The 13,005-nt window shown below is 31.7% G+C and overlaps 1 protein-coding gene across 2 annotated transcripts in view; it reads left to right on the top strand.

Moving 5' to 3' along the window:
* Positions 1-706: 706 nt before the first annotated feature.
* Positions 707-13,005, top strand: part of LOC118184316 (xylosyl- and glucuronyltransferase LARGE2s-like) — a 131,396-nt gene continuing 119,097 nt past the window's right edge. For both annotated transcript variants that reach the window (XM_035353969.2, XM_035353970.2), the window contains exons 1-3: positions 707-1,054; positions 11,115-11,301; positions 11,460-11,588. In XM_035353969.2, coding sequence (XP_035209860.1) covers positions 903-1,054; positions 11,115-11,301; positions 11,460-11,588 — 468 coding nt within the window. In that variant the 5' untranslated portion in view covers positions 707-902. The remainder of the gene's footprint in view (positions 1,055-11,114; positions 11,302-11,459; positions 11,589-13,005) is intronic.

A 13,005-nucleotide genomic window follows, 5' to 3' on the forward strand; every position in this document is an offset into this window, starting at 1 on the left:
TTGCTAATTTTTACATCAGCTAGTTTAATTTTTATTATTACTGAAAATTCTTTGAATTAAAAAAAATAGATAAATATCATTTTTATAAAAATCATATTTAAATATCTTATATAATGCTCATTAAATTAAAAAAAACATATAGCTAACAGGTTGATGTTATGGAAAATAATCAACAAATATTAAAATAAAAAGTTTTTATTAATAAAAGCATTGTTAAGACAGTATTTATAAGGGGAAAAAGTTTACAAAGTGTTAATATTATGTGGTGAATGAAATAACAGTTGAAAAATGCAAATTAAGTGCTATATGTAAGCAACGAAAGCGATTGTGGAACCGCAGACTACAATAATTTACTTCACAATAAAATATTCAGAGAAGTTATACTAAGATTGTAAAGCACTAAATGATTCTTAAAAAGTGGAACTATTAATGGTTACAATAAGATATAAATACAGAATACACTTGTAGGTTACTAACAAAATGCTGATTGCAAACTATACACATCATTCTGGAACTTATAATACTACATTTAAAAACACTGTAAATATTTGTCTTCAATTTCTTTGCTCATAATAATTCCGAGTATCTTCTATTCTTTTGTGCTAGAAAAACCGTATGATAAGTCATACTAAAACTAGAGGGCGCCACTCTAAAATTCGGGTAGTGGATGTTACGTCAGTTTTTCAGAATCTTAGTTTCTAGACGCTCGTTGAGTACAGACGACAGTTCGTAAACAGTTGAAGCAGATGGTGTGCAAAGTTTGAATAGAAAACCGGTAGTTGCTATCTGAAAGTTGCAACTAAATATTTTTTATGAATACAAATTTGTGTTCAGTTTCTTTGCTTATAACAATTCCGAGTATCTTTTATGAGAAATCATAATTTTTGTGCTAGAAAAATCGTATGATGCGTTCAACTGCGAAATGGAAAGGTGCATTTCGAGGGACAAATGCTTTTCAAATTATACTCTGTGTTATATTATTCCATTCTTTAGCGTCAATATTGATTATTTACATTCATCTTGTTTGGTTTTTCTCCGAAGAGGAAAAAATATGGTATCTTTATTCATTGAATTTGTGATTTCTAAAATTCAGTATAGCTCTAAGAATTTAAAGTGTGTTTTACTTTGTTTAGAAACAAATAATATGACTCTGCCTTGAACAGTTACTGACATTAAAGTTTTTTAAGGGGTTTTTGAATAAATGCTGTTAAATTTCGAGTTATCTACATTTTTCATTAAATAGCTTAATTCCTTTATTTACAGCAATTAATGACTTTTTACTTTTAAACTGTATGTTATTTATGTTTCTCAGAACATTGGGTAATGAAAGACACTAGGTTTCATATGTAATGAAAGGAAGGTTTTTAATAGTTCAAAATTAAAGAATACAAGATTAACACCAGCTTGAATATTAACAAGTAGCAAAACATGGCTTTAATACGAATTTAAGAACTTTTTTTAAAACTCTTCTTTCTTCTGAATGTGAGAATGCTATTTTATTATACAAAAACCTCAGCCTAGCAGAGGCAGCGTATGATAGGTTTTTAATATAACAACAAAGTATTATGTTAGTTTAAGTGAAATGCTAGTCTGCAATTGACTGAACTGACTTCATACTCACATACTACTTGCATACTGAATATTCACATACTACTTGCAGATGCACTTTGCAAGCCTGAAATGTTGAAATAAATAGATAGAAATTGTTATTTAGTATATTAAGATTTTGAAATAAGAATGAATTTGCATAATTAAAATAAATATTTACGTATAAGTGTCATTTTCAAATTTTTAAGATCTAGAAATTAGTTGTTGTTTTAGAAAGACATGCTTTTATTTGAACTTTTTAACCTTGCATTCTAATAAGTAAACAGTTGGAAGAACTTCCACAAAGAACCAACAATTTTAAGTGTGTGCATACTTTTTTTTTTTTAAGTAAGCAATCATTATCAATGGTAAATTATTATTTAATTTCATTACTCTATATCTATCCATCTCTCTATCTTTCTCTCTCTCTTTATATATATGTGCAAAAATATTTTTTAAAAAAAACCTCCCAAAGAAATAATAAAAAAATAACTTTCAGTTACAAAGTTAATAAACTGATAGTATATTAGTTTTTAAAAATCAAAATATTTAAGTAAAGAATTGAAATAAAAATAAATTAATTATATTAGAATAATTAAGATTGTTCTAAATATACTCTCATCAGAGGGAAGAAATCTTCTCACTTATTAAAATAATTATAATTAAGCCAGTTAGTTCTAATGTTTTTGATTTAAATTAATTATTTATTTAAATGTTCCAGTCTTTAAAAATTAATGGCTAATCATTTATCAACTTAGCTAATCTTTGGAATATGGTAACAGGTAGTTTGGCGACATTTTGGTAAGGCGATAAAGGTTACTAGCTAGGACTTTAGCAGTGCACATGGATAATATAGTCAAGAGTGTGCACAATGCCATTTTTGTGCAATTCTGGGATGTTTTTTTAAGTGAAAATAGGTTGACGTGTACATGGATGATACAGTGTATGTGCAATACGTAAAAACGTGGCAAGCAGTGGGCAATTCTGCACTTTGTCCCAATTTCGCACCCAATCTTCGTCATGATTAAGCACTTTTGTTCCATAAAAGTTCTAGCATAAGCGTAATTTGGCTAGCAGATTGTTGGAAAAAAAGGCTGGAAACGTTGAGTAAAAAAAAAAAAAAATGCTTTTACTTCCTAAAACAAAATGGCGTCCAAATAAAAACTAGCAGCGTTGGTCGCCAAAAAATCGCCAAGTTACCGTAATCCAAAGATTAACCATTAATGGCTTTTTCACTTTTATTTTATGTTAGTATATTTATATTATTAAGTTATTTTTTGATTTCTTTATTGTTTCATGAGGTTTTTTTTAATTAAAAAATTGCATTAATAATTAATTAATGTTGCTGCTTTAGTGTAAAATATCCTTTTATTGGAATTGCACTTTTAAAATACACATTCGCATACATATGTACCCATATTGTAGTTTTAATATTAGTTTTGTTTTTTGCTTATTCTTCCTCTTTTATTGCCTTTTATCTGTAATAAAATCATTCCAGAGTGAAAGCTAATTTTTGTTTCTCTTTGACATGATGTGTATAAACCCATTTTGTAAAATTTGTTTGTTGCCATATAATTTTATAAAATTGAACCACTTGTGCTAAAAAGATGTTCCACGCACGTCAAGATGCTTTTGTCTCAAACCGTGTGCAAAAATGAAACTAACGTGGTGCACACGTCGCCTAACAATGAGATTGTTTATTTCTCGAGTTACAGCTCTGGATTGCTCTCGCAGATGCGGAGCGGCGTAAATGAGACACTTTACCGCTTATTATGTTGTAGCGCATGGCACCACAACCGTGAAGTTTAATTGTAGCGCAAGGGGTTAATTTATTTTTAAATTGACACTTTAAGCATTACATTAATTTAAATAACGATTATAGTTGTTTAATGAGATCCCATCTGCTAGGGCGCGAACGGGCTGGCTGCATGGGTGTTTTCATGGTTTTTCCCATGTGTAACGTGTATGTGTTTGACTTGTTATTTTGGCCTGTGTAGCGGCAATGTTGGTGCTAAAAATTGCCGCTACGCAAGCCAAAATAACAAGTCAATTGCACAAACTCGGTATCCATGTACACATTGACCTATTTTCACTTAAAAAAAATCCCCGAATTGCACAAAAATGGCATTATGCACTTCCTCGACTTTATCCATGTATACATCGACCTATTTTCACTTAAAAAAAACCCCCGAATTGCACAAACTATGCTTAACGCACTCCCTCGACTTTGTCCATATACACATCGATATATTTTCACTTGAAAAGTCAAAGGAGCACCCAATTCTACAGTAGAGGCAAACAAAAAATACATAATCTCAATAAGCTACATTTTAAACCAAACAATAAAATAACACAAAAAAGGAAAAACCTGTTATGTATTTTAGCACTACACAAAGCAAAAATCCCCTTGCCTTATTTAGAAATTCGTTCGTCTTCAGTCTGTGGCACACAAAATTCCTTAACAGTCCAATCCAAAAACTTCCTAAAGTTATCTGAACCACAATCCAAAAATAAATTAAAAATTAAAAATCCAAAAACTTCCTAAAGTTATCTTAACCACAATCTGTATATCTGCGTCGCCACAGAAATTCACAAAAATAAAAGTCGAAACTATACTACATAGTTCTGGGCTGTGGCAACTAAGTAAACCTTCATTTACACAATTAATGCACTTTTCCCCTTTCATTCCAAATCGTACAGAAACTTCAAATTAATTCTACTACATTTAGCCATTGTACCGTTTAAACAATGAAACAAGCAATGTACTTCCTAAGCAACACACCACAAAAGCCTTTGCAAAACATCCCGTGATTCAAAATTTCCCAGAATAATGCAAACGATTATGTCATAATAGAGTTTCCATAACGTTCAACTACTCAGGTTACCATAAATGGTACAACAACTTGGCGATAAATGAAACAACTTCGTGATAATACCATAGATACCTTAAAGTCACCTCTACCCCATAATGCTTGTAATATGTTTTGTAAACAAATAATTTGTAATTAGGCTTAAAAACAAAGGTACTAGATATATTGGATCACCTTTTTTGGGGGGGGGGACAAAATATCTGCAATCAGATTTTATTAACCCATATCTGTTTTATATCTAGGTATTTTGCCTGTAAAACTTTAATAACTTCTTGGTAACAGTCTTTTGTAATTTTTCATCTTTCAATTCATCAATTTCACTTACTCCTTTTCCTTTACTTTTGAAACTATAAATTTAATTAGGCTTGATTCCATAATGGAGTAAGTACCCTTAACATGAAACTATCAAACTGGCAGTCAGAGGCCAAATGCAGCTAACATTGCATCATTATGACAACCTTTCAACTGGTTTCTTGCTCACTGCTGAATTCAAGCATGTGTCATGCATTATATTCTCGTTATGTTAATTTGCACTGATGTTTAAAAATTAAGCATAAGCTTCAAGTTAAATTTTAGATTTTTCTCTGCTGCACCAGTGGCGTAGCTAGGGTGGGGCAAGGGGGGACATTTGTCCTCGGGTGCAGCTTTCAGGGGGTGCCAAATTGATGTTGCGAAATTTTAGAATGAAATGTTTTCCATTCTTGGCACAGAGAAGGGGGCGCAAAATCTTCAGTTGTCCCCGGGTGCTGAAAACCCTAGCTACGCCTCTGTGCTGCACATGTCTTGCACATTTATACATGTGTATTGTTATGAGTTAAGAATGATTTGTTCATTCTTTAATTGGATGAAACAAACAATTTTTGTATATCTCTGATTTTGCAGCCATTTGATAAGTTGTCTTAGTTCTTCCAACCTATACAGCAATCCCTTTTTTTTTTGCTTTAAAAAAAAAAAAAAAAAACTACACAAATATAGCATTGCAGATAGTAAATATTATATGTAATACATTACAAGTACATACATAACCAAGTACTATGAAGACCCAAATGTCTTCCCTAGTGGCTTGTGAGAAATTATTACAGAAAATAGATGAAAACGTACCAATGAATTGTAACAAGGTCATGGTTAATCTCCTTGAATATACTGATAAATACCAGCTAGATATATATGACTTGGGAAAGAAAAACATTCCTGATGCTATATTAAAATCAGACATATTATGTATGTTATGTATATGAACAATACCCTGAAGCTGAATGGACTAGAGCAGCATTTCTCAACTGGTGGTACGCAAGAGAAATATAGGTTGGTATGCAAATAAACAAAGTATTTTTAATTATTAAATTCAAAAATCTCGTGAAGAAAAAGAACAATTGATAGATAATTTTTGTGATTAACTGAAGCTTTCAAAAATACCACACTTGTTAATTTTATTAGGCTGAACTGAAAAAAAGAATTTAAAGGTATTCCAAATAAAGCTATTAAATTTTTATTCCCTTTTTGCAAAACCTATTTGTGTAAACAAGGATTTTCTTTCATGTTGTATTTTTGAAAAACAAATTTACAGAAAAAAAAAATTAAAAGTGGGTCCTATTTTACAGTTAAAGCGAAGTGAAATATGACCAGAAGATCAAGAAATTGACCTCTCTTAAACAGGCCCAAATTTCACAATAAATTTTAGAATTAAAGTATTATAACTCAAATTTTGATAATTAAAATGGCAATCAATTTTTAAGCTAATATTTTTTTATGTGTGCATATTTAATAAAAATAGCCAATAGGTTGTGCAAATGGCAATATATATATATATATTTTTTTAATATTTCTATTGAGAAATCGAAAAATAACTACAGTCAAAAGTCGTTAATCCGGACTCGTCAGGACTTTGGCGATTCAGGATTATCGATTTTTCCGGATTATAGATCATCAGTTTAAATCTCGTAAGATGGCATGCAGAAATTCTAAAATTAAAAATATGAAACCGTAATTTATGAAATAAAGAACAATTATGATCTAAAGGGTATCAAAATTTACAAAAAAAAAAAAAAAAAAAAAAAAAAACTTCATATTTATTTGTTTACTTTATTAAACATTTCTTTCAATGTAAGTTGTTTAAGTTGCTTCGTTTTATGTGATAATACTTTCTCTTTAATTCTATAAACAGACATAATTTCTTGTTCAGTTACAAAGTTCCGCTGTTCAAGTCCCGTTAATTGCTGTGCCGAGAATACCGACTAACTTGTCAATCGAAAGTTTTTCGTTTTCACTAACCTCTCTGTCACATTCTTCATGTCTTTATCCATTTTTTGCAGCAATTCCACTTTTTGTTTGATGGACATCGAAACATACTTTCGTTTTGTACGATCCTTTGGGAGCTCCAGTATCGGAAATTCTATTTGACATATAATCGAAAGTTCAAGTTTACTTTTATAGTATTGCTCTTACAGTCTGCAAAAAATAATAAGCCGGATCCAATTCGAAAATTAAGGAACAAAGCAATCATCAACATTAACTGAAATAGATAATTAGATAATTTTAGCTTATACCATCAGTTATATATAAAACGCGCACACGAAAACATATTCTGCGCATGCGCACACGCATATGTGCAGTCGTAAAAGGTCTTATGTACACGCGTAAATGCCTATGCGCATGTGTCAACGTGGCGCATGTGCAGAAAGTTTTTAGCTTTGAGGTCCGGATTATAGATCATTCCAGATTATGGGTGTCCAAATGAACGACTTTTGACTGTATTGTTAAATGTGGTAATGATACTAAAGTTTTTCAGTTTTTATTTAGATGGTTTGCGTTATTCAAAAGGTTGAAAACTGCTGGACTAGAGTATACACTGATGGCTCTAAAATACAATACAACACTGGGGCTGATGTATACAGTAAACTTTTTTCCTGATGCACTTCATGTTGAATTTTGTTGCAGAGATCCTTGCAGTCTCACTGGCTCTGGAAAACCTCATGATAAAGATTGATTGTTTCTCCAAAGCAGTTATTCTAGTTGATTCCAAATCATCCATCCAAGCTGTAGTTATAAATCTTGACACAGATATCCAGATTATCTCAGCAATAAGACAAATCTTGAACTTTCTTTATAAACACAACAAAACAACCGTTTTTCAATGGATCCCTTCACATGTAGGTATCGATGGTAACAAAAAGGCCAAGAGAGGAACACTTGTGCCACAAGACAGCAAACCACTTACTCCACAGTCACTTAACCCTTTGAGGGGCGGTATGTAAAATAATTTAAATTGTGGTAAAATTTTGCATGAATTATAACTTATGGACACAAAATTCAGACTTAAAAAAAAATAGAGCGAAATCCTGAATTTTGAGAGCCTGTATATATTTTATACTGGTGCCCCTCTAAGACATTTTTTTCCAGGTAGCTTCCAGTTGTTAATTTTTGTTTTTAAAATTAATTTTGTGTACTTTTGATGTGGGTCAGTTGTGTGCTTGAATATAGTTTTATAAGTCTGAAGACAAAAACTTTTATAAAATTTCGCTAGAAATTTAAAAATGTATGTTTTTATGCACTTTGATGATGCAAACCAGCTGAACATACTTATATAAAATATGGGTAAAAAGCTTTTAAACTTGATTTAAATTCAATATTATTATTTTATGAAAAAATGTAGCAAATATAACACTGCATGCATAAACCATATCATGCTGTAACTGAACTAGTATAATATTACAAGGAAATGTAACTGCCGAAAAATAAAAAAAATGAAAAATGAAACACTACGACTCAGCTAAGAAAGCATGTTGCATTTTTGAAGTTATATTTTATGCTTTAGATAATCTTTAAAAAAAGACCACGCTATGATACCAAGAATCGCGCCCCCCCCATACATACTTTAGATTATCGAAGACCGTAAGGGCCCCTTTTTTATTTTTTGTAAATATAGGTTGTAATACGAACAAAACTCGTATATGTTTTTGTTCAGGAAGAAACACCGTTAAACAATTTTATTATTTGATACACCTCAAAGCTCTTATTTTGATTTTAAACCCCTTTGGCCTCCTAGGATTTTAAACTCCTTTCACCAACTGTGAAAATTTATTTTGAAAACAGCCTATTTGTATCCTAACTCAGAGGCAGTGGCGTAGCTAGGGTGGGGCAAAGGGAGACATCTGTCCCCGAGCGCAGCTTTGCAAGGGGGGCCAAATTGATGCTACGAAATTTTTTAATGAAATGTTTTTCATTCTTGGTACACAGAAATAGGAGCAAAGTCTTCATTTGTCCCCGGGTGCAGAAAACTCTAGCTACGCCCCTGCTCAGAGGGCAGATTTCCCTTGCGTTCTCTAGTCTTTCATCTGAACTTAACAAAGTCAATACCCTAAAGAATAAAAGCATGCTTTCAAATCAGCAGTTTTTGTGATTACACTAAGAGATGGACCTTAAGGGCATTTCCATTTCCCGTACTTCTAAGTGAGCTTTCCCTTTGTTGATCTTATCACACAAAGGGAAGAAGACATGACCCCCAATTGACAAATTTGTTTAATCACCTCTTTTAACTTTCGCTGCGTTCTAGGATTTTGGAAAACACGAAGCTACGGGTGTCTTTGGGGGCTAACATGCCACCTTTAACCCCTACAATTGTGTAAAGTTTTGACCCCAGATGACAATTTTGAAATAGATGAGTCTTTCTCTTGGGAAAGGGTGAATTGCCGAAATTAAGATTTTAGCTAAACAGAGGCTTATGAAACTCGAGTGGAGTAAACAAAGAATAAAAAGAAACTAATATATTGGTTTTCAGTCCTAGCGCAAGGTCAGTAAACTCCCCATCCCTTTGTGAACATAATATTGAGTGCTAAACAACTTATAAATTAACCACTTGCGCTAAAAAGACGTGCCACGCATGTCGAGATGCTTTTGTCTCAAACCACGAGCGACGTGAACACCACGTCGATAAGGATTTATCGCAAAAATGAAAATAATGTGGTGCACACGTTGCCTAACAACGAGACTTTTTATTTCTCGAGTTACAGCTCTGGAATGCACAGCGTCGCATAGTAATAGATTTATATTATTTTTTATATCAACCCATATTTTAAAATGGAGAATAATAGTGAACTCGGTGATATAGTTTTGACAAGTGCAAGGAGAAAGCGATTAGTTAGTACATCCGATACTGATACAGATAGCGACTGTGAGGAAATTATTTGTCCTGTTGGGAAATGGTGTAGAATGATAGTATATTATAGCGCACGGCACCACAACTGTAAAGTTTAGTCGAAGTGCAAGTGGTTAATCATAAAAAAGTTATTACATCATAAACTGTTATAAAGAAATTCTGTCGTCTCACAGAGTAAAAAAGTAGAAGACTGGTGCTTCCATCTAATGCTGTGGTACCCTCAGTGTGGGGCCGGTTTTAAAATTGTATAAATAATCTTCTTTTAATTATCACTTCTGACTGAAACAAAATAAATAGATAAGATTCAGCATGTGTACATCATATATTTGCAGATTTTGAATTTTTTCTTCCCCTCCAATAGAATTTATGAATCTTCAAACATGATACCTTCGAAAGAAGTATATTAATTTCATAACTGAAATATCAAGCATTCATAGTGTGGGGCTGCCATTTAGCGTTGAAAGGAAACACTAGAAACTGACGATTATAGCTTTTGGTGTAGAAAAATTAGCATTTTTTAGGAAGTTAAAAAATTGACAATCAACCAGTATATTTTATATACTGGTGCTCTTTAAAGGGTTAAAAAGCATATTTTTGAGAAATTAATGGGTACTTTTAAATCTGGCCTGGCAGTAAAATCAACAGGCAAATCCTGGGCTAATATTCAAGACACATGGAAAAACTTTTGTCAAAAACCTTGTAAAGAGGCTGTGACAAATTTCAGACTGCAAACAGGATTGCATGGCACATCATCTTAGTAAAATTGGCATCCTTCCATCTAGTATGTGCCAAATTTGTAATTCGGGCATCATAAATGCAGAGCATCTTTATATATGCCCAGAACTAGATAAAGAGTCTCAAAAATGTGGTGAGATAAGTAAACTATATTGGAATGCCAGAGCTTTCATGAACTTCCTTGAAAAGACTTCATATCTTATGTTCCTTTCCTTCTTGTTAACTTTTTACTTTTGTTCCCATGTTCATTTATTCTTACTTTATAAATGTTTTTTTTAATTATTATTTATTATTGCTGTTGGTGATACGTGAGCTGTTTTGTATGTTTGGATTAATCTTTCCAATATAGCCATATGTAACAACATTACTGTTATTACAAGTTCATTTTTTACATGAAGTTTTACGTATCATTAGGGTTCTAACCAGTTAGATTTCATACCAGTATTTATGATGTTAACCAGTATTTGTGTGTGTGCAACTAACCTCTTAACAGAGAAGTTTAAAAAAAAAAAAAAAAGGAATATTTCTATTACTATACGAGAAGAGTTAGAGAATATACTATATAAGAAGAGTTCTTTTTTCCTGCCTGCCTTCCGCTTTTTCTCAAGTTTGATATTGAGATTTGAAAATTCTTATAGGTTCATCTTACCGCAGAAAATACATAATCAATTACAGAATTAATATAATATAATAGGCTAATTGAATGTTGTCATTATTTTTAATTGAACAAATTGCATTTTAGGATTAATAAATTTTCAAAATTTCAGGAAAAAACCAGATGAAACTGCTGAAAAAGGTAGTTTAATTGGATGGAATATGAAATCAGTTCTTAATGTGTTATCTAGCAAAGTGATTTCAAATAATGAGATTTCTCTTTTGGGCTGGTGGATGGATCATGCTAAATGGGATACTGATATACGATGCTCCAATCAAAGGTGGACCATGTGTTCAAAAGTAAATTTTACAAACTAATAAAATGCTTAAATATTGACAAAATATCTAGTAATGTTTTAATTTTTGCTGAATCAGTTAAAATAAATTTTATGTATAGTCTGGATAGAAGAACAGTGTAAACTATTTATTGTTTTATAATGTAAATGTATCATTTACAGGGATTTAGTAGTACATGCAAGGTTGATGGAATTCGAGCAATTTATCAATATATAACATTTGCAAAGGAGTCTCATGTTACTGGATTCGATTTATCAGTTACTGCTACAGCAGATCAGTTGGAACCTCAGGTTATTATTTTCTTATAATTTATGTATTTTTAATATTTAAATTAATATAGGGTAACATAATTGCCAATAAATTGTAATATTAATTTTATGAATTCATTGTTTAAAGCTTAATAGTTTGAATTTATGTGATGGGTATATTTTATTTTCTCTTCTGTGTCTTACATGTGAAAGTAACTTTTCTTGTGTAAATTTCCCCACCCCTGTAAATACGCATATACATTCTTTGTCACTAAAACTCAGTAATAAATTATAAAGAAATTTCACTTACCTGTCAGACGCATTCTCGCCTTTTGTCACTTTCTCTAGATTTTATTTGATGACACAATAAATACATTTACAATAAATGGAAGCACATATAAACTTTATTTAGTGTTTCGCATTCGTGTTACATCTTTCTCAGTCATCAAGGTTCTGCACTAGTCCAGGGAATTCAAGCGCACACAACGCCATCTGGTGCAATACAGTTTCTACAGACTGCCCCCCGAATGACCAGGGATTCATTCAAACATTTACATTAATACAAATTTAACAAAAGAAACTCTTACAATGTAAAGTTCAATCAATTCACATATTAAAGAAACTACACTTAGTTACTATATAAACAAATCATTCATCACATATCTTGAATAGTCCTGTAACAATAATACATATTAATAAACAATTAAATTTATTCATTTATTTCAAGATTATATAAAAGCTGCACAGGTCTTTTAATAACTGATGTATCTGTTTTAATTTCACAATACCTTACTTTTCCATCTCTGCCAGGAAATACTGTTACAACTCTGCCTAATTTCCAAAAGTGCCTAAGTAGCTTTTCATCATGAATTAATACAATATCATTACCTTTAAATTCAGTAATTTTACCTGAAGGTTTAACACAGTGAAAAGATCTCAGCATTAATAGGTATTCATTTTTCCATTTATTCCAAAACATACTTACCAGTCTTTCTCGATAATTAAATCTTTTAATTACCATTTTCCTATTACTTCCTATTACTTTTAATTAGCATTTTCCTAAATTAGAATCAAAATGAAGCCTGGCAGGAGGCAAACTATTTGCCCTGCGCCCTAATAGCATATGAGCTGGAGTTAGAGGCATGAATTAAACATAAGTTAAAGGACGAGAGTTAAAAACGCCTTCAATTTCAATAATTAGAGTTTCTAACGCATCTCGAGATAAAGTAATTTTTCGTAAAGCAAGTTTTACAGATTTAATTAGTCTTTCATAGAAGCCACCCCACCACGCAGCTTTCTCAGCGATGTAGCACCATTGGATTTTGTGGGAGGCGTAAAAGTCTTTTACTGTTGGATGACTAATGACAGTCCACAAATTTTTAAGTTCAAACTCTGATCGTTTGAAAGTTTTGACATTGTCCCTCAAAACCTGAGAACATAGACCTCAACGAGCAATGAA

This window comes from Stegodyphus dumicola, chromosome X1 (genome assembly GCF_044657685.1).
Source record: "Stegodyphus dumicola isolate Sdum_Otavi_A_Nest chromosome X1, ASM4465768v1".
NCBI classification, from domain to species: Eukaryota; Metazoa; Arthropoda; class Arachnida; order Araneae; family Eresidae; genus Stegodyphus; species Stegodyphus dumicola.